Source organism: Anolis sagrei, chromosome 13, assembly GCF_037176765.1.
Source record: "Anolis sagrei isolate rAnoSag1 chromosome 13, rAnoSag1.mat, whole genome shotgun sequence".
NCBI lineage: Eukaryota > Metazoa > Chordata > Lepidosauria > Squamata > Dactyloidae > Anolis > Anolis sagrei.
In genome coordinates, this window is record NC_090033.1 from 4923107 (window position 1) to 4950194 (window position 27088).

General features: G+C 45.1%; 1 protein-coding gene across 1 annotated transcript; it reads right to left on the reverse strand.

The window, feature by feature from the left end:
* Positions 1 to 25219, reverse strand: UBE2J2 (ubiquitin conjugating enzyme E2 J2). The gene is made up of 7 exons (XM_067473011.1): positions 25070 to 25219; positions 13136 to 13266; positions 9777 to 9817; positions 8456 to 8558; positions 6920 to 7058; positions 6728 to 6808; positions 1 to 6251 (listed from the first exon to the last, which is right to left on the reverse strand). Exons 2-7 carry the CDS (start codon positions 13264 to 13266, stop codon positions 5955 to 5957), a joined length of 792 nt encoding a protein of 263 aa, XP_067329112.1. The 5' UTR covers positions 25070 to 25219; the 3' UTR covers positions 1 to 5954.
* Between the last annotated feature and the right edge of the window lie 1869 nt (positions 25220 to 27088).

Consider the following 27088-nt stretch of genomic DNA (forward strand, 5'->3'; position numbering starts at 1 on the left):
CCAAATTTCCAAAGTGTTTTATAAATACAGGTCTTAAAATCGTTCCCGTCTTCCCCCCTCCCGCTCCAAAAGGTCTTGCCTCCTCCGTCGTATGGATCCATCCTATTACTCTCAACTAATCCATACCTACTCGCAGAGAAATTGGTCAAAGCACAAGTTCACTGATTATCTAAAGCTACGTGGCTCATGGGTTTGTTTTCGGCTTTCCGCTCTTTCCTGTCGTCTTCTGCCACAAAGAAATCACCAACAGAATCAGAAATAATAATACTAATAATCTAAAACTGATTCCCTAGATTATATACATATTTTAAGGGGTGGATAAGAAGGGTTTTATATGCTTAAAACAAAAATTAATCTTGGAACAAGGAGGTTTTATACTTGTAAAGAAATGTCTGTAAGTCATACGGAGGCGGGAGAGCAGTTTTTGCATCATCCGAGGGTGTTGTTTTTAGTAAATTGGTTCCAAAATGTCTCCAAATATGATAGCGTGAGTGATCATAACACCATGTTTTTGGAAGTCCAGGTCAATTTACATCCAAGAAAAAATCAGGAAGGGATTTTTCACTCTCTAAAAAAATTCCCTAGGAAGGATTTCGAGCAACCAAATTCCCTAGGAAGGATTTCGAGCAACCAAAGTTTCCTTTGGGGAAAAATGCAACTCACTAGCTTTCCACATCTGCATACCTTTGCATTAGAAGTATTTTTTTAAATGCCACCTTTTGCTTCGGAGGCAGTGTAGTTCACTAGCCTTCCATGTTTGTCCACGTGTTTTAGAACAGTTTCTAAGGGGTCACAAAGGGGGTTTCAGAGGGGTAGCAAAAGACCATCAGAAAACTTATATTTCTGATAGTCTTAGGAATGCCTTTGGTGGAGAAGGCTGACGATCTCTCCGCCTGTCCTTTTCTTCCTTTTTTGGAAACAAATGGCAAATCCTCCCACCAAAAGCCCTCCTCTGCTTTGATTGGCCGGCCTCTCAGCCAAGGGGAGGGCTGTTTCTGAGAATCCAAGCGGAGAGGGGAGAGCAGGCGTGCTTGGAACACAGAAGCTGTGCACATGTCTGGGCAAAGGAGAGCATGCAAGGCTGGAGGGAGGTTCGCACCAGCAAGTCCCTTCAAGGCATGGGGGTTCTGTGTGGGAGGTTTGGCCCAATTCTAAAGTTGGTGGGGTACAGAATGCAAACAGATTGTTGGTGAACTATAAATCCCAGCAACTACAACTCCCAAATGTCAAGGTCTATATTCCCCCAACTCCACCAGTGTTCACATTTGGCATATTGGGTATTTGTGCCAAATTTGGTCCAGATCCATCATTGTTTGAGTCCAAGGGCTCTCTGGATGTTGGTGAACTACAACTCCCAAACTCAAGAGCAATGCCCACCAAAATCTTCCAGTATTTTCTCTTGGCCATGGGAGTTCTGTGTGCCAAGTTTGGTTCAATTCCATCGTTGATGGAGTTCAGAATGCTCTTTGATTGTTGGTGAACTATAAATCCCAGCAACAATAACTCCCAAATGTCAAGGTCTATATTCCCCAAACTCCACCAGTGTTCACATTTGGCATATTGGGTATTCGTGCCAAGTTTGGTCCAGATCCATCATTGTCTGAATCCACAGTGCTCTCTGGATGTTGGTGAACTACAACTCCAAAACTCAAGGTCAGTGCCCACCAAACACTTCCAGTATTTTCTCTTGGTCATGGGAGGTCTCTGTGCCAAGTTTGGTTCCATTCCATCATTGGTGGAGTTCAGAATGCTCTTTAGTTGTAGGTGAACTATAAATCCCAGCAACTACAACTCCCAAATATCAAGGTCTATATCCCCCAAACCCCACCAGTGTTCTCATTTGGGCAAATTGGGTATTCCTGCCAAGTTTGGTCCAGATCCATCATTGTCTGAGTCCAAGGGCTCTCTGGATGTTGGTGAACTACAACTCCAAAACTCAAGGACAACGGATGATGGGATTTGTAGTACTTTCAAACCTTTCGGTTCCCACAGACCACTGTGGTCCCCAACAAAGACCGATAAAGACCAAACTTGGCACACAGAGCCCCCATGACCCACTCTACGTTCTACTGGAGGGTGGACCATGGATGATGGGACTTGAAGTACCTCCACTCGCTTGACGAGACTGCTGCGATCCTCATCCAATGACTGATTAAGACCAAACTTGGCAAACATAACCTCCATGACACTCTTTATGTGCCCCCAAGGCTTGGGGGAGGCTAGACAATGGATGGGATGTGTAGTACTTTCCAACCCTTTGGTTCCCACAGACCACTGTGGTCCCCAACAAAGACCGATAAAGACCAAACTTGGCACACAGAGCCCCCATGACCCATTCTACATCCTGGTGCACTTTCGAGGACAGACCATGGATGATAGGACTTCAGGTACCTTCATTCCCTACCCAAGATGGCTGCAACCCTCATCTAATGACCGATCAAGACCAAACTTGGCACACAGAGCCCCCATGACCCACTCTACACCCCAGTGCTGTTTGGAGGAGGATGAACCACAGATGATGGGACTTGCAGTACCTTCACTAACTTGCTGAGACCACTGCGAGCCATATAAATAATTGATCAAGACCAACCTTGACACACAATGCCTTTCTCAAATTACCCAGGCAGCGCCAGGTCTCCAAGTTAGTAATTAAAAAAAAAAACTCTTGAGGTCACAAAGGCTCATAGGTTGTCCATTCCTTTGTATTCTGGAGAGGACAGCTCTCCCATGCTTTTACCAGGACCAAAAAGCCCTCAAGATGATGACTCTCCCATACTTTGGCAGGACCAAAAGGTCCTAAAAACAAGTGAGAGCGGGCCAGAAACGTCTTGTTTTTGAAGGTCAACCCTCATTCCTTCCAGAAAAAAAAGGAAAGACATGAAAAGAAAAGCAAAAACATTGTTTTCGATCAAGGTCACCAATTTCACAACATCGCTTCCATCGAGCCAAAGGCATTCATTGAAAATTCCTTCTCAAATTGGCCCTCTCTAGATGTGTGTTCTCAGTTCAATTTCCTTGTGGAAGTGCTATATAAGTCAACAGCGTCCCCTGGTGGTGATTCCTTCCTTACAACTTCAGTGCCGTTTTTGTTTGGGTTGTTGTACTGTTTTAGAAGTATGTGTTTTGTGTGCGGAAGTTGGGAATGGCTCGGAAGGTCCAGAAGGGAAGTGGGCTCTAGACCTCGCCGATGATCCTTCGAGGAAGTCAGCAAATGCAATGCAGGTGGCCCTAACTGAATGGAAGCTTTTCAGCAGAATCCAAAACAGCCTTGTGGGTGCAGAAGATGCCATAAGTGCATATTTCACAGGGACCACGTCAGAGGGAAAAAAGGAATAATGAAAAGAGTGTTCCCTTGGTTCTTTGTGGTTCGCTTCCCGTGGACTCGCTGTTTCGTGATTTTTCAAAAAAAAAAATTAAAATACAAATACTGAGGGAACTCTGTATACAGTGTTTACCCCAGACTTGTTTGGGGGGGGGGGGTTTCCTCCCCCCTCCCCAGGAGCCACTGGGCAGGGAGTAGGAGGAGAGAGAGAAGGGGGGATTTCAGCTTGGCCCTCTTCAGCGGCGCTTCATCCTTGGAGAAGGCCAAGCCAAGACTCCTCTTCTTCTTCCTCCAAGACCCCAGGGTCTTCCAAGGAAAAGGAGGGGGGAGAAGAGGGGGGAGTCTTGGCTTGGTCCTCTTCAGCGGCAGCTTCGTCCTTGGAGAGGGCCAAGCCGAGATTCCTTCTCTTCCTCTTCCTCCGAGGCCCCAGGGTCTTCCGAGGAAGAGGAGGAAGGAGAGGAGGGGGAGCCTCAGCTTGATCCTCTTCGGCAGCAGATTCATCCTTGGAGAGGGCCAAGCTGAGACTCCCTCTCTTCCTCTTCCTCCAAGACCCCAGGGTCCTCCAAGGAAAAGGAGGAGGGAGAGGAGGGGGAGCCTCAGCTTGGCCCTCTTCGGCAGCAGATTCATCCTTGGAAAGGGCCAAGCCGAGACTCCTTCTCTTCCTCTTCCTCTTCCTCCAAGACCCCAGGGTCCTCCAAGGAAAAGGAGGAGGGAGAGGAGCGGGGAGCCTCAGCTTGGCCCTCTTTGGCAGCAGCTTCATCCTCGAAGAGGGCCAAGCCAAGACTCCCTCTCTTCCTCTTCCCCCGAGGCCCCAGAGTCCTCCAAGGAAGAGGAGGGGGGACCTCGGTTTGGCCCTCTTCAGAGGCAGCTTCGTCCTTGGAGAGGGCCAAGTCGAGACCATCTCTCTTCCTCTTCCTCCGAGGCCCCAGGGTCCTCCAAGGAAGAGGAGGAGGGAGAGGAGGGAGAGCCTCAGCTTGGCCCTCTTTGGCAGCAGATTCATCCTTGGAGAGGGCCAAGCTGAGACTCCTTCTCTTCCTCTTCCTCCGAAGCCCCAGGGTACTCCAAGGAAGAGGAGGGAGAGGAGGGGGGACCTCGGTTTGGCCCTCTTCAGCGGTGCTTCGTCCTTGGAGAGGGCCAAGCTGAGACTTCCTCTTCCCCCGAGGCCCCAGGATCCTCCGAGGAAAAGGAGGAGGGGAGAGCCTTGGCTTGGCCCTCTTTGGCGGCGGCTTCATCCTCAAATAGGGCCAAGCCAAGACTCCCTCTCTTCCTCTTCCTCCAAGGCCCCACGGTCCTCCAAGGAAGAGGAGGGAGAGGAGGGGGGGGAGCCTCGGCTTGGCCCTCTTTGGCGGCAGCTTGGAGAGGGCCAAGCCAAGACTCCCTCTCTTCCTCTGTGGCCCCAGGGTCCTCCGAGGAAAAGGAGGAGGGCGGACCTCAGTTTGGCCCTCTTCAGCGGCAGCTTTGTCCTTGGAGAGGGCCAAGCCAAGACTCCCTCTCTTCCTCTTCCTCCAAGCTCCCAGGGTCCTCCGAGGAAAAGGAGAAGAGAGAGGAGGGGGGAGCCTCAGCTTGGACCTCTTTGGCAGCAGCTTCATCCTCGAAGGGGGCCAAGCCAAGGTTTCCTCTCTTTCTCTTCCTCAGTGGACCCTTCCTCAGAGAAGGCCAAGCCAAGGCTCCCACCTCCTCTCCCTTGGATGCTGGGACCTCCGAGGAAGAGACTACTTCATTCCTGATCCGCGGTTTATCACTTATCGCAGGTGGTCATGGAACGTAACCCCCGCGATAAGTGAGGGAACACTGGACACAGATCTATAAACCCCACTTGCCGAAGTGGCACTGGCGAGGGGCATGGAAAGGGTTGCCAAGGCGGTTTCCGCTGGGGCATCTTCCCAGTTGCTCTTCCTCGGGTGACCAGGTGAGTGCCCCATGCCAGTGGGGAAGCAGGGAAGGAGGGAGAAGAGTGGCTCCAGCGAGGGGAGGGACGAGGGACGGAGGAAGGAAGGGGGAAAGAGGAGAGGAAGAGAGGGAGGGAGGAGGGGTTGAGAGTTGGTGGTATAGCGTCCCTACATCGCGGATTTTCACTTATCGCGGGGGTTCCTGGAATGGAACCTGCGCGATAAGTGAGGGAACACTGTAATCAGCCCTGGTTCTTCCTTTTCTCTGCTTATCATTGGCTTTTATTTTGTCTGCCACCTTCTCCTTACTAAACTGTGCGACTTCATATTCCGCGTTGACCAACAAAGAACTTTAAGGACCCCGGAAATGATTCAGTGCTTTGTTTACGAAAATTAACATTAAATAAAAGATTACATTTGTATGTCGACCGGTAACTTTAAAATATCGCCAATTGGCCTCGGTCACTTTTTTTTCCTTCCTCCCCATCCTACCTGCCTCTTCTTTTGAGTCCAAAGGGGATCCTGTTTTCTTTCCTTCCTCAAAACTAAACCCATGAGCCAAACCGGTCTATTTCACGTTTACCTGTACATCACACGGTATTCATCCCAGCACTAGGGGGAGCATGAGACCCAAAGAGTCCCACATGCTTTTTTTCTCTTGTTGTTGTTTTGGCTCCGGCCACTACTGCTAATTTTGGTCTTGGAACCGGCGGTTTGTGTTCCGTTTCGTTTCCTTAAGGGCGTCACTCTTGCGCTATGCTCCTCAGAACGTACTTGACTGTATAGGCAAAGGCCGCAAAGCCCACAATCACAAACAAGTTCGCCAACGCTCCTCCCAGGAGTCCGTGGTTGCGGTTGGCCTGCTGTAGGCCGGGGTGGTTGTTGTTGTTGGCGGCGGCGGCCAAGGGGACGTGGCCGTTCAGGAGCGGAAGACCATTCTGGTTGTGGTGGGCCTCTCCGTCGGGAACCACGTCCGGGAGCGGGAGGGTCTGCGGCCGGCTGTGGAGCTCCTCTCGCGCCTTTTGCTTCTGCTTGATCTCCTGGGACGGGAAGGGGGGAAGACATCAGTCAAAGAATCAGACTTGGTGGAGACAAAGGGGACTATGGTGTTCCCTCACTTATCGCGGGTGTTATATTCCAGGACCACCCGTGAAAAGTGAAAATCCGCGAAGTAGGGAAGCCCAGGTTGGATGGGACTTTAGGAAAAGAGATGGCTCTGGAGAAGGGGAGCACAGGGGTGAATGTAAATAAAAGAGAGGGAAATGTATAGTATATGTTTATATAACTGTATTTTCTCCTGTGAAATAAAAAAAAATAATTAAAAATTATTATTACAACAAATGGAATATGGAAGGTTTCAGCTGTTAGCCAGATATGTGGGAATACAACTGCTATCTCTGGCTGAAAGTAATGGGAACTGTAGTCCAACAGAGCTGAAAAGTACCATTAGGTGGTTAGGGACATTACAGCAGGCATAAATTTATCTCCCGCAAGGCTCGCAAATGTGCTGTCTTACCTCCACCACGTCGGGGAACAATTCACAGAAGACTTTGTCCTTCACGTTGAACGCTAGACTCTGTGAAGCAAGCTGCCTTTTCTGCGTAAAGGGAGAAAAGAAGATCAGTTTCGAAAAACAACATTTGGAAATGTCTACATGTCTTTAAGGAGGAGGGATACCCACCCTCCTCTACCCAGAGAAGCGACTCACCGTGAACTCAGATGTTTCTATACTGCCCAAAGTGGGACCTTTTTCAACCATAAAACTAAGAAGGCCTGTAAGGATTGTCGAGACCGACCAAGCCGGGTTCCACGTGTCGGGATGGAAGTCGGTGATGGAAAGACATAACCTGCAAAGGAAAGGACAGGCAAAGTCACCCCAAAGCAGAAATATATTCGAGTCAATACGTTTTTCCCATTTTTTTGTGGTAAAATTTGGTGCCTCGGCTTATATTCGGGTCGGCTTATACTCGCGTATATATGGTAATCCATCAGAGTTCATGAAAAACAAATACAGAAACTTCCAAGGTAAAACCCCAAAGCTTGAATCATGAATCAAAAAAAGGCACTTAACACATGAATCTATCCAAGGCAAGACTTCCAAGGAACAGAAAGATGTCTCGATTCAATTCCAGGGATGCTTCGTCTGAACTACAGATTCTGTGCTTGGCACTTTTATCTCCTTATACTCATTGTCCTAAGCAGCCAGGAACGGATTTCGTTTCAGCCTTGACTCTGTTATCATTCTCTCTCTCAACGTGGCAGAACGCCTAAGAGACTGGGTTGTTTGCCTGTGCTGACTAAAAACATACCTTCTGTCTACTGGCTTATTAATTTCTGTAGCTGGCCGAGGTGCCGAGCTATTATCAAGCTCAAAGTTATGGGAATTCTCTGGTAGCCTCTTCCAGGGACATACCATCATCCCCAAACCCTTCAGGAACATTCTCATCAGACCCTTTTATCCCCTAATCTACTCATTGTCCCAAGCAGCCAGGAATGGATTTCGTTTCAGCCTTGACTCTGTTATCATTCTCTCTCTCAGACTGGCAGAACGCCTAAGAGATTGGGTTGTTTGCCTGTGCTGACTAAAAACATGCCTTCTATCTACTGGCTCATTAATTTCTGCAGCTTGCCCAGGTGTCGAGCTATTCTCAGGCTCAAAGTTATGGGAATTCTCTGTTAGCAATTCAGGGCCTCTTCCAGGGACCATACCATCATCCCCAAACCCTTCAGGAACATTCTCATCAGACACTTTTATCCCCTAATCTACTCATTGTCCCAAGCAGCCAGGAATGGATTTCATTTCAGCCTTGACTCTGTTATCATTTTCTCTCTCAGCCTGGCAGAACGCCTAAGAGATTGGGTTGTTTGCCTGTGCTGACTAAAAACATGCCTTCTATCTACTGGCTCATTAATTTCTGTAGCTGGCCCAGATGGCGAGCTATTCTCAGGCTCAAAGTTATGGGAATTCTCTGGTAGCAATTCCAGGGACCATACCATCATCCCCAAACCCTTCAGGAACATTCTCATCAGAAAAGACACTTGGAACAGGAATCCCATTGTCATTCTCTGCATCAATTGCAACCTCATCATTAGATACATGAACCTCATTGTCATTCCCAACATCCAGAGTACCCTGATCATTAGACACAATCACAGGCTGAACTCCAACGAAGACATTAAGCTGTCAAGGGCCATATTTCTGCACAGGGAGCGTGGTTATAAAAAAAACATGGACACTGCTTACCTTGTGTTGCATTTAAATCTTCCATTTGGTGTTATCATATAAATACTAGGAGGTTTAAATGGAAATTCTCTTGGGAAAATGAGTTTCCCGTGGTAATAGCCACCTAAAACGAGAAGGGGGAAAGAAAACCTCACTTCACAGAAGTAGACACACACATAAACACACACAGAATAGCACATGCAATGGGTTGCTGTGAGTTTTCTGGGCTGCCGGGCCATGTTCCAGAAGCATTCTCTCCTGATGTTTCTCTCACATCTGTGGCTGGCATCCTCAGAGGTTGTGAGGTCTGGGTTGTTGTGTAATTTCTGGGTTTCCAGAAGCATTCTCTCCTGATGTTTCTCCCACATCTGTGGCTGGCATCTTCAGAGGTTGTGAAGTCTGGATTGTTGTGTAATTTCTGGGTTTCCAGAAGCATTCTCTCCTGATGTTTCGCCCACATCTATGGCAGCCATCCCCAGAGATGAAGGCAAAATGTCAGGAGAGAATGCTTCTTGAACATGGCCATACAGCCCGGAAAACACACAACAACCCAGTGATTCCAGCCAAGAAAGCCTTCGACAACAGGTTGTGAGGTCTGTTGGAAACTAGGCAAGTGAGGTTTATATATCTGAGGAATAATATCTAAAATGGGAGAAATAACTCTTGTCTCACTACTTCTGAGGATGCTTGCCATAGATGCAGGCGTAACGTCAGGAGAGAATGCCTCTAGAACATGGCCATATAGCCCGAAAAAACCTACAACAACCCAGAACTTTTGTCTGCTTGAGGCAAGTGTGAATGCAGCAACTGCTCAGCTTGATTAGCACTGAATGGCCTTGCAGCTTCAAAGCCTGGCTGTTAGCTGGCCCTGATTGATTCATGTCTGGAATTCCCCCGTTTTCTGAGTGTTGCTCTTTATTTACTGTCCTGATTTTAGAATTCCAGACAAGCAATCAGAACCAGGTAAAACTTTGTTCCCTCAGACAGGAAGCAGCCAGGCTTTGAAGCTGAAAGGCCATTCAATGCTAATCAAGGTGATAAATTGCAGCATTCACACTTGCCTCCAATAGACAAGAGTTCTTTCTCCCACCCTGGACATTATTCCAGAGATATATAAACCTCTGTTGCTTCGTTTCCAATATACCTCACAACCTTTGAGGATGCCTGCCATAGATGCAGGCAAAACGTCAGGAGAATGCTTCTGGAACATAGCCAGACAGCCTGAAAAACTCACAGCAACCCAGTGATTCCAGCCATGACAAGAGTATATGCAACACCTGATATTCCAAAAGCTTCCCAGGTTTGGAATGAAGAGGATTCCAAAGTACAAGCCATGTCTTACCTTCATATGGAGTCATCTCAGGTCCTCGTACAACGTAGTGCCTAGAGGAGCAAAAGAAATGTTTTTATACAGTGTTCCCTCACTTATCACGGGGGTGACGTTCCAGGACCACCCGCGATAAGTGAAATACTGTGATATAGGGTGAATATATATATATATATATATATATTGGCTGGGCAATCACGGAATTTTTTTTTTCTAAACTCGATTCGTTTTTAGGGGGTTTTTGCGTTTTGATTTTTTGCGTTTCGAATTACGAATCGATTTCGAAACAATTACGAATCGATTCGTTAATGGCGGGCGCGATCGCGCAATACGCTAAAAAAACCTCCAAATGGGACAGGAAGCTTCCCTCTCCCTCTGTTGTTGACTGTTGGTGTGATAATTTATTTTTTTTTTCACTGAAAAAACAAACAACAACTATAAAACTTGCACCAGACATGCGGAAGTAATAACGAAACGATTTCGAATCAATTACGAATTGATTCCGAAACAATTACGAAACGAATTGAAAAAATTCGTTTCGTTTTTTAGTTGCTCCTGAATGGTTCAATATCGCTTCGTTATCAAAAAAAAATAACGAATTAATAACAAATTACGAAATTAACGAACGAAACTGCCCAGCCCTAATATATATATATTATACAGGGTTAGTCAAAATGCATAGGCCAATAAGCCATTCAATTGAATGGCTTATTGGCCTATGCATTTTGACTAACCCTGTATTATATTATATTATATTATATTATATTATATTATATTATATTATATTATATTATATTATATTATATCACACACATATATATAAAGAAATGCCGGCTGTTGCGGCGGTGGACGCCCTCCCACCAGCCAAGTCTCTCGCCGCCAGGCCAACTGACCAATTGGCGGCAGGCCCCACCCCTGGATCAGCCAGGGCCAGCTTCCCCACCTCGCCCCAGCAGCCTTTGCAGGGATGCCTAGTGTCTCCGCAGGGCTCTATGGCTGCTGGGGCGAGGTGGGCAAGCCGGCCCTGGCCAATCCAACCAGCGGATCAGCCATGGCCGGCTTCCCCATCTTGCCCCGGCAGCCACAGAGGCCCAGGGCAGCACTACAAAGGCTGCTGGGATGAGATGGGGAAGCCAGCCCTGGCCGATCCGCTCCCCACCTTGCCCTAGCAGCCTTTGCAGCGCTGCCCTGGGATTTTGCAGGGCTCCATGGCTGCTGGGGCGAGGTGGAGAAGCTGGCCTTGGCTATTCCAACCAGCGGCAACCAGGACCAGTTTCCCCACCTCGCCCTGACAGCCACGGAGTCCGCGAACTCGCAGTTTTGCGGTTAGGGTTTAGAACAGGGGGCCTCAAACTAAGGCCCACGGGCCGGATACAGCCCTCCATGGTCATTTACCCGGCCCTCACTCAGAGTCAACCTAAGTTTGAAACGACTTGAAAGCACACAACAACAATCCTATCTCATCAGCCAAAAGCAGGCCCACACTTTCCACTGAAATGCTAATACGTTTATATTTGTTAAAATTGTTCTTCATTTTAATTATTGTATTGTTCTAAAGTGTTTTTTGCACTACAAATAAGATATGTGCAGTGTGCATAGCAATTCATTCAAGTTTGTTTTAAATTATAATCTGGCCCTCCAACAATTAGAGCACTGTTTCTCAACCTGGGGGTTGGGACCCCTGAGGGGGTCGCGAGGGGGTGTCAGAGGGGTCGCCAAAGACCATCAGAAAACACAGTATTTTCTGATGGTCGTGGGGATTCCATGTGGGAAGTTTGACCCAATTCTATCATTGGTGGAGTTCAGAATGTTCTTTGATTGTAGGTGAACTATACATCCCAGCAACTAAAACACCCAAATGTCAAGATGTTTTTTCCCCAGACTCCACCAGTGTTCACATTTGGGCATATTGAGGATTCATGCCAAGTTTGGTCCAGATCCACCATTGCATGAGTCCACAGTGCTCTCTGGATATAGGTGAACTACAAGTCCCAAACTCAAGGTCAATGCCCATCAAACCTTTCCAGTGTTTTCCATTGGTCATGGAAGCCAAGTTTGGTACAAATCCATCACTGATGGAGTTCAGAATGCTCTTTGATTATAAGTGAACTACAAATCCCAGCAACTACAACTCCCAAATTACAAAATCAATCCACCCCCAACCCCACTAGCATTTACATGTGGTTGCATTGGGTATTTCTGCTCAGTTTGGTCCAGTGAATGGAAATGCATCCTGCATATCAGATATTTACATTATGATTTATAACAGTAGTAAAATGACTGTTACGAAGTAGCAGCGAAAACAATATTATGGTTGGGGGTCACCACAGCATAAGGAACTGTATTAAGGGGTCACGGCATTAGGAAGGTTGAGAACCACTGAATTAGAGGAACTGTGACCTGGCCCTCTGTTTAAAAAGTTCAAAGACGCCCAGTTTAGAATATACTTTGTTTGCTGTGGAAACTACACCTCAGGGACACAGCCTTTCAACACTTCAGAAGGGGAAAGCACTCAGGGATGGGGTTCTGAATTAGGAGGTCCTTCCTACTTTCAACCAACTGTCAATCACTGTCGTACACCAGAGCAGAAACACTTCTGATCTTATACACCACACCAGCTTGGTAAAATCAGCAAGCAGTTTGTTGTAGAATATATGTACGCAAAGCAGTAAAAAATAGCAAACAGTAAAAGTCCAAAATCCAAAATAGTCCTTAAGCTTTAAAGGGAAACAAGATCCATGAATCTATAGAAAATTCATGAAACAAGGCTCTTGAAGCCATGAAACAAAGCAGGAAAATCCCACAGGCAAAACTCAGGCTTGGCAAAACTTGGTACAAGCACTTGAAAGCAAGACCGTGATAAAATAACAACGTTGACTCAACTGAGGCAACTGTGTCCCATGAATCATTATAAACCTTTTCCAGATTCCAAAACTGAAAGGAAAGCATTTTTCTTGACTTTCCCACTAGATAACGGTTTGTTATCTCTCTGTTGCTGTAGCCGAATAGATCGCTTCACTCTCTGAAAGTTCTGCCTCTGTTTGCTAAAACTTCGTCTTCTGTGCAAGGTTTCACTATCCTCTCCCTCATTAACTCCTGCAACTGGCAAATCAATCTCAGCATCATTCTCAGACAGCTGTTCTGAGAAACGCGGTGAGAGGCCTCTCTCAGGAATGTGGCCTTGTGAATCTTCCTGAAACAGCTCAGGCCCAAGCAACCCCTCATCCCCAAAGCCAACAGCAACCAGAACATCATCCCCATTCCCATCAAGAACATTCCCATCATGAACATCAACATGAACATCATTCCCATCATGAACATTAGACACAATCACCAGCTGACATGCAACACACAGAGACAATTGTCACTCTTACCATTCAAGTATATTTGAGGGCAGGGGCTCAGCACATATATAAGGCACTGGGTCTTTTTTGATGCGCAGGTAGTCCTGCTTGAGTCTCTGGGTGGCTGTTGTGGGTGCTCGCTTGTTACCGGTGCCGCTCATCTGGAGACACAAAGAAAATTGATTTATTTACTTACATACTTACCGTACTTATACTCTTGCCCTTCTCACTAGACAATTTGCGAGATATATATATATATATATATATATACACACACACACACACACACATATATATATATATACATATACACACTAGCTATACCCGCCACGCGTTGCTGTAGGCAACCTTCCCTCCCTCTTTCTTTCCTTCTTTCCCTCCTTCCTTCCTTCTCTCCTTCCTTCCTTCTCTGTCTTTCCCATTTTCTTTTCCTTCCGCTTTCTCTCCTTTCTTCCTTCTCTACCTCTTTCCTTCCTTCCTTTACTCTTTCCTTCTTTCTTTTATTCCCTCTTTCTTTCTCCTCTTCCCTCCCTCCTTCTTCTTCTGTATCGTCATTTAGATTTACTTGGGTTTTTAAGTCCTTTCTACTGTTTTTTAGGAGGTTTTATGAGTGATGGTCACTCACTGGCCTGTTAGGGGTATAGTGTCCAAATTTCATGTCAGTTTGCCCAGTAGTTTTTGAGTTATGTTAATCTCACAAACAAACATTACATTTTTATTTATATAGATGTGTGTGTTTGTCTCTCTCTCTCTGTGGAATGATGTCTAGGGTTGGGGAAAGAACGCTTGTCTGTTGGAGGCAGGTGTGAATGTTGCCGTTGGCCACCTTCATTACCACTGAATCACCATGCAGCTTCAAAGCCTGACTGCTTCCTGCCAGGGGGAATCCTTTGTTGGGAGGTGTTATCTGGCTATTATTATTATTATTAGGAGCCCCCGGTGGCGCAGTGGGTTAAAGCACTGTGCCGGCAGGACTGAAGACCGACAGGTCGCAGGTTCGAATCCTGGGAGAGGCGGATGAGCTCGCTCTATTTGCTCCAGCTCCTCGTGCGGGGACATGAGAGAAGCCTCCCACAAGGATGATAAAACATCAAAAATTATCCAGGCATCCCCTGGGCAACGTCCTTGCAGACAGCCAATTCTCTCACAACAGGAGCGGTTGCTCCTGACACGACAAAAAAAAAAAATTATTATTATTATTATTAAATATTAATTAAGGACATCATCACACTAGAGAATGAATCCACTTTAAATCCGGTTTCTGCCTCCAGAATTCTGGGGTTTGTAGTTAAGGGATGAGTCTTTCACGGCCTCACTAAACTACAAACCCCAGAATTCTGCAGGAGGCAGAAACCAGATTTAGTGGATTTGTTCTCTAGCGTGATGGAGTAGTAAGTTCCTGGCTGGCAATTTCTAATATGCTGGAATTACAATGGGTTTTTGTTGTGATTAAGAATCAGCACTGCTAATCCCATAATAATAAATGCCCTTCTCCCTCCCACTTCCAGAAACCAGCTCAAAAGTTTTCAAAGGGATCATGAGCCTCCCGTTCCATTTGTGCCTCTCGTGACCCGCCATCGCGACAAAACCAATCAGATTATGTGCAGCAGGAATGGGGAATGGGCAGCTTTCCAGGTGGTGGCAGCACAGCCACCACTAAGGGATGATGGGAGTTGCAATCCAAAAATACTTGGAAGACCACCAATTTCCCAGGTTGCTTTATTACCAACACTACTGTTGCACTCGAGGCCACCACCACACTCCAGTCCAAGTTAAATCAGCAAAGACTAGCCGTCCCCTGCCACACATTGCTGTGGCTCGGTCTGCGTATATGTATTTTGTGGCAGAGCTGGCTGGGAGTCAACTGCATTAAGATCACTACTGACTGAAAGGTCATGAGTTTGAAGCCAGCTCAGGTCTGAGTGAGCTTCCGGACAAATTGTGTAGCTTGTTGTTGACCTTTGCAGCCCGAAAGACAGTTGCATCTGTCAAGTAGGAAAATTAGGTACCACTTATATGTGAGGAGGCTAATTTAACTAATTGACGAGGCCATAAAAAATCTCCAGCAAGCATGCGGGGAATGAGGAAGTACTTAATCAGTGTCACAGATGGACAGTGAAGCGACAGCTCCCCTGGTGGCCAGAAAAAAGTTGGAATGTTGAATAGCCTCTGACTGTCTGTCTATATGTGTTGTGTGTCTAAGGCATTGAATGTTTGCCTGTATATGTACATTGTAATCCGCCCTGAGTCCCCTGCGGGGTGAGAAGGGTGGAATATAAATACTGTAAATAAATAAATATTTGTGTATATGTGTGCTTGCATATATATATATATATATACTCACACACACACACACACATACATACATTAGCCATCCCGTCATGCGTTGCTGTGTGTATATGTGTTTTGTGTATATATGTGTGTTTGCATATTTATATATGTGGTTTGTGCTAATGCATTGTAATGTATTTTTTGTTTTTTTGGCTTTTTAAGTCTCTTCTGCTAAGTTTTTCAGTGTTTTTATGAGTGATGGTCACTCGTTGGCCTGATACATGTCTTGTGTCCAAATTTGGTGTCAATTCATCCAGTCGTTTTTGAGTTATGTTCAGAATGCTCTGTGATTGAAGGTGAGCTATAAATCCCAGCAACTACAACTCCCAAATGTCAAGATTCTATTTTCCCCCAAACTCCACCATTGAGTATTCGTGTAACGTTTGGTCCAGATCCATCATTAAACAAGTCCACAGTGATCTCTGGATTTAGGTGAACTACAACTCCAAAACCAAAGGACACTGCCCACCAAACCCTTCCAGTGTTTTCTGTTGGTCATGGGAGAACTGTGTGCCAAATTTGGTTCAATTCCATCATTGGTGGGATTCAGAATGCTCTTTGATTGTAGGTGAACTATAAATCCCAGCAACTACAACTCCCAAATGACAAAATCAATTTTTTGAGTGAAGGACATACATTGGGTTCTTAGGTGTCTTGTATCCAAATTTGATGTCAAGTTGTCCAGTGGTTTTTGAGTTCTGTTAACCCCACAAACGAACATTACATTTTTATTTATGTGGTTTTGCACATGCGTTGTAATGTTGTTGCTTTTTGGCTTTTTAAGTCCCTTTTGTTATGTTTTTTAGTGTTTTGATGAGTGATGGTCACTCGTTGGCCTGATAGGTATTGTGTCCAAATTTGATGTCAATTCGTCCAGTGGTTTTTGAGTTATGTTAATCCCACAAACAAACATTACATTTTTATTTATATAGATTATACAAAAAGCACTGTAGTAAAAATAGTAAAAAAATATCAAAGTTTGTACCTATTAAATTGTAACCCAATAGTACAAGAGTAACCCAAAATCCTAAAGTAACAGGACATCCAGCACAAGAAAACCAGTAAGTACAAAGCAGCATAGAATCCAATAAAAACATCCAGGCATCTATAATTATATATACTAATTTCACATATGCATTTTCCCCTGAAGTGTCTGCAAATCCTCACTATACGTGTATTCCCCTCCTGCAATATTTGCAAGCCCTATATACCTATATTCATATATAACTATCTAAACATCTCTCTCTATATAGATAATTATATCTACATAGGATTTGCAAAGACCTGCAAAGATATGAGAGGAAAACTCCAAGGGAACAAAAATGAACTTTTGGTGTGTGTCAGGAGCACTTCTGGTGTGAGAGAATTGTCCGTCTGCAAGGACGTTGCCCAGGGAATGCCAGGTTATTTGATGTTTTACCATCCTTGTGGGAGGCTTCTATCATGTCCCTGAATGGGGAACTGGAGCTGACAGAGGGAGCTCAACCCACTCTCCCCAGATTTGAACCACTGACCTATTGGTTAGCAGTCCTGCCAGCACAACGCTTTAACCCATTGCGCCACCGGGGGTTCCAAATGCACATATAAAGTTAATACATTTAGATACACACACAAAAAGGCCAGGAAATTGAGCAGATTTGAAAGAGAGCCATACAAACAAAGAGGATATGAAATATATCATACATTGAAAGGGCTTCTCTCCCCCTCCTTTCCCTGTTCAAAACATTCCAGCCTGGGAGGAGAAGCAGAGCAAGAGCAGAAAAGGAAACATGCTGTTTAGGGAGGGGAAGATGAGAGAGAAATAGAGCATGCCTTGCAAGGGCTTCTCTCCCCCTCCTTTCCCTTTCAAAACATTCCAGCCTGGGAGGAGAAGCAGAGCAGAAGCAGAAAAGGAAACACACTGTTTACGGAGGGGAAGATGAGAGAGAAATAGATCATGCCTCCAACTTTCCCTTTCAAAACAATCCAGCCTGGAGAAGCAGAGCAGAAGCAGAAAAGGAAACACACTGTTTACGGAGGGGAAGAAGAGAGAGAAATATATAATACATTGAAAGGGCTTCTCTCCCTCTCCTTTCCCTTACAAAACATTCCAGCCTGGGAGAAGCAGAGCAGGAGCAGAAAAGGAAACACGCTGTTTAGGGCGGGGAAGATGAGAGAGAAATAGATCATGCCTTGCAAGGGCTTCTCTCCCCGCCCCTTTCTCTTTCAAAACAAATCACTCTGAAATACTCTGCCACCTGAAGTCCGTGCCTTGCAGGACTTATCAGCTTTCCGCAGGGCATGTAAGACTATCTGTTTCGACGGGCCTTTGATCTCTGATATTGCTGTTTTTAATTGTTTTAAAATTGTGTTCGATTTTAGCCTGTTCTTGTAAGCTGCTCCGAGCCCCAGGGGAGTGGCGGCATATAAGTTCGAACAATAAATAAATAAATAAATAAATAAAAACATTCCAGCCTGTGAGAAGAAGCAGAGCAGAAAAGGAAACACACTGTTTAGGGAGGGGAAGATGAGAGAGAAATAGAGCATGCCTTGTAAGGGCTTCTCTCCTCCTCCTTTTCCTTTCAAAACATTCCACCCTGGGAGGAGAAGCAGAGCAGAAGCAGAAAAGGAAACACACTGTTTACGGAGGGGAAGAGGAGAGAGAAATATATCATACATTGAAAGGGCTTCTCTCCCCCTCCTTTCCCTTACAAAACATTCCAGCCTGGGAGAAGCGGAGCAGAAAAGGAAACACGCTGTTTAGGGAGGGGAAGATGAGAGAGAAATAGATCATGCCTTGCAAGGGCTTCTCCCCCCCCCCCCCTTTCCCTTTCAAAACATTCCAGCCTGGGAGGAGAGGCAGAGCAGAAGCAGAAAAGGAAACACACTGCTTAGGGAGGGGAAGATGAGAGAGAAATATATCATATATTGCAAGCAATGGTCTTCAGGCTCCGCTGACCTGCTAGACCCCATTATAAGCCGAGGGAGGTTTTTTCAGCTCAAAAAACAGGCTCAACATTTCTGCTTATCTTCAAGTATATATGGCAGTTCCTCCATTGCAGCACCAATTTACCCACTTTCTATGTCCACAACGCCTTTCTGAACTGTTACCTTCCTTGAGTGCCTGGCTACCATTTTTTTTTGAAAATCAGATGGTGAATGGAGACGACTTTTGGATTTAACAAGACAATGAAGAACCAAGTGAATTCATGCTGGGCTGATTTGTCAGCTGCTACTTGCCAAAACACCAAAAACTTCCACATTCAAAAGCAGTGTACTCTTGAGTAACAAATCCTGGTGACAAGCAATGGGACAGAAATTTGCCTTCACCAGCCACCCTCTATTCACTACCTCTAATTCATCCATCAGCATTTATGGGATTCCCAAAAGGAACTGACTGAGCCTTTGATGCATAATTGGCTTGATTGAACCATTATATCATTGGTTTAATTAGAATCAAATTTTGACCGGTGCTAAGACAAGGCCTTCATTTGATGACTCACTTGCAAGAGGAATCCAATGGGACACTTCCATCAACAGGATACTAGGCTTGATGTGGTTTAGCAAGGAAGCTATTATAAAGGATTAGAAACATTCCTAGGAAACAAGGATTGCTAGGAACACGGCCTGCATGGTTGGAAACGACGTAATTCTGAATGCCAGGCATGGTAGATAATCCCGGTTAGTTATAACAGTTCAAATCCCTGTTAGAATCCAGTTAAGGAACAATATATACGCTTTTTTAAATTCTGGTGTTGCCATTTAATTCAATTTTTGCAAAGGGAATGCAGCTCCAATGTAAATGTGCTTATGTCTCCTTCCAATAATCATAGAGTAAAATAATAAATGTAATACAAATAATAATAATAATAATAATAATAGAGTAAAATAATGGAAATATAATAACAGTCATGATAGAGTAAAATATTAAATATAATAATAGAGTAAAATAATAAATGTAATAATAACAGTAATAAAAATATGTTTGTTTGTAGGATTAACTCAAAAACCACTGGATGAATTGATACCAAATTTGGACACAATACACCTATCAGGCCAACGAGTGACTCTCATAAAAACACTGAAAAACACAACAGAAGAGATTTAAAAAGCCAAAAAATAAAAAATACATTACAATGCATGCACAAAATTACATATATATACACAAATACATACATATACATGCATATATATATATATATATACACACACACGAACACATGTACACAGACTGGGCCACAGCAACGCGTGGCAGGGGACGGCTAGTAATAGAATAAAACAATAAATGTAATAATGATGATAATACAGTAAAATAATACATGTAATAATAGAATAAAGTAATAAATTTAATAATAGCAATAATAGAGCAATATAATAAATGTAATAATAATATATAGAGTGAAATAATAAATGTGATAAAAATAGAGTAAAATAATAAATGTAATAAAAATAATAATAGAGTAAAATAATGTAATAACAACAATAATAAATAGAGCAAAATAATAAATGTAATAACTATTTTTATAATAAATATAATAATGGAGTAAAACAATAATAAAAATAATAGAGTAAAATAATGTAAATGTAACAATAATAATAACAGAGTAAAATAATAAATGCAATAACAATAGAGCAAAACAATAAATGTAATAAAAATAATAGAGTAAAATAATGTAATAATAACAATAATAAATAGAGCAAAATAATATATGTAATAACAATAAATGGAGCAAATAATAAATATAATTGATTAAAATAAATGTAATAAAAATAATAGAGTAAAATAATGTAAATGTAATAATAATAATAATAATAATAATAATAACAGAGTAAAATAATAAATATATTTGACTCAAACATAAGCCGCGGGGTGCTTTTTCAGTCTTTAAAAAAGGGCTGAAAAAATCGGCTTATATTCGAGTATATACGGTAGTTTGTGGCAGCCACAAAAAACAAAGTTTCTGGTTTCAGAAACAACTGCTTTCAAAATAAGTACTGCACAATTAAACAGGAAATTAAACTTTCAAACCAGGAACAGATTTGTTTTTCAAATTTTGTTACATGGTGTTGTTTATTTATGTTTGCGCAACACACCTATACACCGCAGCCAACAAACTAACAAGTCATGATGCATATCTTGGAAACGTTGCCATTGCTGAACTAAATAATAAGGCAGACAACAATGTACTCTCAATTCCTAAAACTTCAAAATATCCAGTGAGGTGAAGTCACTAAGTATACAATGAAAGGCTACAGAGACCCAGATCTCTGCAAATAGATGGAGGATAATTGTTTGAGTCCACAATTCTCTCTAGATATAGGTGAACTACAACTCCAAAACTCCAGGTCAATGCCCACCAAACCTTTCTAGTGTGTTCTGTTGGTCAGGGGAGTCCTGTGTGCCAAGTTTGGTTCTATTCCATCGTTGGTGAAGTTCAGAATGCTCTTTGATTATAGGTGAACTATAAATCCCAGCAACTACAACTCCCAAATGACAAAAATCATAATTTTTTGAGTGCTGGTCACTCCTTGTGTTGTGAGACGTTTTGTGGCCAAATTTGGTGTGATTTCGTTCATTGGTTCTTTTGTTTTTAAGGTACTCATTATGCACAGAGCATTTATATATATATATAAGATAAGATGTATATGTATATGGCATCTAATTGTTGCCGGCCTTTGGGCTGAAATGGGCGAGATAGAAATGATGTCAATATATATATATATATATATATATATATATATATATATATAATAAATGATCCTGGCCCACCTTACCTGTCCAAACACATCTCCTCCTATGAACCAGCTAACGTGTTAAGATCGTCTGGGGTGGCCCTGCTCTCGGTCCCACCTGCGTCAGGCGGGGACAAGAGACAGGGCCTTCTCAGTGGTGGCTCATCAGCTGTGGAACGCCCTTCCTACAGATATTAGATCAGCCACCTCCCTGTTGACATTTCGGAGGAAAGTGAAGACCTGGTTGTTCGAGCAGGCATTTGAATAGGCAGTGTAACGAACACAGGAATATGGAACAATTGGATGATGAGACTGGATCTTGATTTTATCTATGAGATGCTAATGAGATGTTTTATTTATTTATATTGACTGTTTATTATGCTACCATCTTAATAGTTTTTTTAACTGTTTTATGATGTTTTTGAGAACTGAATTTTGCTATTGTGAACCGCTCTGAGTCGCCCGAGGGCTGAGGAGAGCGGTATACAAATATTGGACAGCAATGGCTCCCAAAGTGACCCATTTATGGTGGAATCAAGTGTCAAACAGGGATGTGTTATTGCCCCAACTTTATTCTCCATCTTCATCGCTATGACACTTCATCTTGTTGATGGGAAGCTTCCCATAAGAGTGGAAATCATCTGTCGGACAGATGGCAAGCTGTTTAACCTCAGCAGATGGAAAGCCAAAACCAAGGTTACAACAACATCTGTTATAGAACTCCAGTATGCTGATGACAATGTTGTCTGTGCACATTCAGAAGATCTACAAGCCACTCTAAACACCTTTGCAGAAGCATACGAGAAGCTTGGCCTGTCACTGAACATCGAGAAAACCAAAGTGCTGTTCCAGCAGGCACCAGCCAATCCCTCTCCAATGCCAGAGATACAGCTTATTGGTGTAACATTAGAAAATGTTGACTATTTCCGCTACCTTGGCAGCCACCTATTAAAGTCAACATCAACACCGAAATACAACACCACCTGAGCTCTGCAAGTGCAGCATTTTTCCAAATGAAGCAGAGAGCATTTGAGGACCGGGACATCCGTAGGGATACTAACGGGCTTGTTTATAAAGCTATTGTCCTCCCAACCCTGCTATATGCCTGACAAACGTGGACTGTCTAAAAACATCACATGCAACTCCTGGAACGATTCCATCAGCGCTGTCTCTGGAATATCCTGCAAATCTCTTGGGAAGACAAGCGGGCTAATGTCAGCGTGCTGGAAGAAGCAAAGACCACCAGCACTGAAGTGATGATCCTCCGCCGTCAATTCCGCTGGACCGGCCACGTTGTCTGGATGCCCAACCACCGTCTCCCAAAGCAGTTGCTCTACTCTGAACTCAAGAACGGAAAACGGAAAGTTGGTGGGCAGGAAAAGAAATTGAAAATGGCCTGCATCAATAGAAGCATAGTGTCTAGATATAGGGAAGTAATGCTACCCATGCTCTATTCTGCTTTGGTTAGACCACACCTGGAATATTGTGTCCAATTCTGGGCACCACAATTCAAGAGAGATGTTGACAAGCTGGAATGTGTCCAGAGGAGGGCGACTCAAATGATCAAGGGTCTGGAGAACCAGCCCTATGAGGAGCGGCTTAAAGAGCTGGGCATGTTTAGCCTGAAGAAGAGAAGGCTGAGAGGAGATATGATAGCCATATAAATATGTGAGAGGAAGCCACAGGGAGGAGAGAGCAAGCTTGTTTTCTGCTTTCCTGGAGACTAGGACGCAATGGAACAATGGCTTCAAACTACAAGAAAGGAGATTCCATCTGAACATGAGGAAGAACTTTCTGACTGTGAAAGCCATTCAGCAGTGGAACTCTCTGCCCTTGAGTGTGGTGCAGGCTCCTTCTTTGGAAGCTTTTAAACAGAGGCTGGATGGCCATCTGTCAGGGGTGATTTGAATGCAATATTCCTGCTCTTGGCAGGGGGCTGGACTGGATGGCCCATGAGGTCTCTTCCAACTCTTTGATTCTATGATTCTAAAGATGGTCTCAAAGCCAACCTTAAAAACTGGCATAGACACTGAGAACTGGGAAGCCCTTGAGCGCTCCATCTGGAGTCAGCTGTGACCAGCAGTACTGCAGAATTTGAAGAGGCACGAATGGAAGGCGAAAGAGAGGAATGTGCCAAGAGGAAGGAGTGTCAAGCCAACACCAAACAGGACCGCCTTCTACTTGGAAACTAATGCCCTCACTACGGGAGAAGATGCAGATCAAGAATAGTCACCTATGGACCCACCAGAATACTGATCCTAGAAGACTATCCTACTTGGCCAACGAGTGATCGCCAAATATAGTAAATAAAGAAATATAATAAATCATGATATCTGGTTTTTTATATTGATCTTGCTATTTGCTATATTTCTCAGCCCGCGGGATAGAGAGTTTCATCTATGCTGATGATCGTGCCATTACTGCTCAAGCAGGGAGCTTTGAGATGGTTGAACAGAAGCTCTCCGAAGCTCTAGGTGCTCTTACTGCCTATTACAGGGAAAACCAGCTGATCCCCAACCCATCTAAAACACAGACATGTGCTTTTCATCTCAAGAACAGACAAGCATCCCGAGCTCTGAGGATTATTACCTGGGAAGGAATCCCACTGGAGCATTGCAGCGCACCCAAATACCTGGGAGTCACTCTGGACCGTGCTCTGACCAACAAGAAGCACTGCCTGAACATCAAGCAAAAGGTGGGTGCTAGAAACAACATCATACGAAAGCTGACTGGCACAACCGGGGGATCACAACCAGACATGGTGAAGACATCTGCCCTTGCGTTATGCTACTCTGCTGCTGAGTACGCATGCCCAGTGTGGAACACATCTCACCACGCTAAACAGTGGATGTGGCTCTTAATGAGACAGGGTGCCTGCGCCCTACACAACTGGAGAAATTACACTGCTTAGCCGGTATTGCACCACCTGACATACGCTGGGAAGTAGCAGCCAATAGTGAAAGGACCAAGGCAGTGACATCTCCAGCTCATCCCCTGTTTGGGTATCAGCCAGCACGCCAACGACTTAAATCAAGACATAGTTTTCTTAGATCTACAGAGACACTCGCTGGAACACCTCAGCAAGCGAGAGTTCAAAAGTGGCAGGCTCAAACCCAGCACCTCAATCCGTGGGTGATACCAAATGAGAGACTCCCCCCTGGGCACACAGAGGATGGGGTGACTTGGAAGGTGCTGAACAGACTGCGCTCTGGCACCACGCGATGCAGAGCCAACCTCCAGAAATGGGGCCACAAAGTGGAGTCCACGACATGCGAGTGTGGAGAAGAGCAAACCACTGACCACCTGCTGCAATGCACCCTGGGCCCTGTCGCATGCACAATGGAGGACCTTCTTGTGGCAACACCAGAAGCACTCCAAGGGGCCAGAGACTGGTCAAAGGACATTTAACCAACTACCAAGTTCGCAAAATTTGTGTTTTGTGTGTCTGTTTGTTTTGTTAGAAATGTAACACAATGGTCTGGTTGGTGATGACACGATAAATAAATAAAATAAAATAGCCTGCGGGTGTATATAGTAAGTAAGTAAATAAATAAAATGTGGATTTTATTGATGCCTCCCAAATAATCCCAAAAAATAGGCCTAAAAGCCAAGTTATTTTGAATTGTTGGGCTGTGTTATTGTTAGTATTCTGGTTCTCAAACAGGCGTGGGCCAACTTCGGCCTTTCCTCCAGGGGTTTTGGACTGCAACTCCCACAATTCCTAACAGCCTGGCGGCTGTTAGGAATTGTGGGAGTTGCAGTCCAAAACCCCTGGAGGAAAGGCCGAAGAGAGGCCTAGCTCAATGGACGCCAAAGAGGGAGGCTTGGCGGCGGGGAGTAGGCCTCACCCCGAAGGCCGCAAAAGCCCCGGCCTGGCCCGCTCTCTCTGTCCCGCCCTCCGTCCCTTCTCGGGCCTCTCACCGCTTCCTCCGGGGCTCGAGGCCCTCCTGCGCCGCCTCGCGAAGGGAAGAGGGCCGAGGGCAGGCTCCCTCCGGCTCCCTCCGCGACCCTCCAAGATGGCGGCCCGAGGCAGGCCCAGGTCCCGACCGGCTTCCCCTTTCCCACACTTCCGCTTCCGTCCGAAGCCTCGCCGAGGCGGGTTGCATCACTTCCGGTTTGGGAACCTCAGCCCGCCTTGCTGTTTGGGGAGTGGTTTCTCAAGCGAGCTGAGCCGCATGCGCGGAATCAGAGCCCTGCCGTCTCTGGTCTGAGCATAGCCGTTTCGGGAGGTGAGGCGCATGCGCGGAAGCAGAGCACCCCCGCCCCGCCCTCTCTGGTCCTCCCGTTGCCGTGGCAACCGGTCGCCCTGGAGACGGCTGCGGCCTAGCTCAGGATGGATTTTGAAGCCTCCCAAAGTCCCTTCAAGTCTTCCACAGTTCCTCACAGCCTCAGGCCCCTTCCTTTTCTCCCTCAGGAAGGACAACAATTCCCATTATTCTCTATCCATTTCCACCCACCCCAAAAATGTAGTCCAGCCAGATCTGGGGATGATGGGGTTTGCAGTCCAGCCAGATCTGGTGCTGATGGGACTTGCAGTCAAGCTAGATCTGGGGTGATGGGGTTTGCATTCCAGCCAGATCTGGGATGATGGAATTTCCAGTCCAGTCACATCCGAAGATGATGGGATTTGCAGGCAAACCAGATCTGGGGACAATGGGATTTGCAGTCCATTCACATCTGCATATGATGGGATTTGCAGTACAACCAGATATGGGAATGATAGGATTTGAAGTCCAGCCAGATCTAGGGCTGATAGAGTTTGCAGTCAAACCAGATCTGGGGACAATGGGATTTGCAGTCCATTCACATCTGCGTATGATGGGATTTGCCATCCAACCAGATCTGGGGATGATGGGATTTGCAGTACAGCCAGATCTGGGGATGATGGGATTTGCCATCCAACCAGATCTAGGGCTGATAGGGTTTGCAGTCCATTCACATCTGCGTATGATGGGATTTGCAGTCCAACCAGATCTGGGGATGATGGGATTCACAGGATCATGGGATTTGCAGTACAACCAGATCTGGGGATGATGGGATTTGCAGTACAGCCAAATCTGGAGGTGATGGGATTTGAAGTCTGGCCAGATCTGTAAATGATGGGATTTGCAGTCTGGCCAGATCTGGGGATGATGGGATTTGCAGTCTAGTCAAATATGGAGCTGATGGAATTTGCAGTCCAGTCACGTCTGCATGTGATGAGATTTGCAGTCCAACCAGATCTGGGGCTGATGGGGCTTGCAGTCAAGTTAGATCTGGGGTGATGGGGTTTGCATTCCAGCCAGATCTGGGATGATGGGTTTTGCAGTTCTCAAATATGGGAATGATGGGATTTGCAGTCCAACCAGATCTAGAGCTGATAGGGTTTGCAGTCCATCCAGATTTCGGGGTGTTGGGATCTGCAGTCCAGTGAGATCTAGGGATTATGCAATTTGCAGTCCAGTCTGATCTGGAAATGATGGAATTTGCAGTCCAGCCAGATCTGGGGGTGATGGGGTTTTCAGTCTGGCCAGATAGGGGGCTGATGGAATTTGCAGTCCAGTCACATCTGGGGATGATGGATTTGCAACCGAGTCAGATCCGAGGATGATGGAATTTGCAGTCCTGTCAGATCTGGGATTGATGGATTTGCAGTCCTGTCTGATCTGGAACTGATAGGATTTGCATCCCAACCATATCTGGGGGCGATGGGGTTTGCAGCCCAGTCAGATCTGTGGATGATGGGGTTTGCAGTCGAGTTGGGATGATGGGATTTGCAGTGGATTTGGAGATGATAGGATTTGCATTCCAACCACATCTGGGACTGATGGAATTTGGAGTCCAGTCAGACCTGGGGATGATGGATTGGCAGTGCAGTCAGATCTGGGGGTGATGGATTAGCAGTGCAGACATATCTGGGGATGGTGGGATTTGCAGTTTGGACAGATCTGGGGATGATGG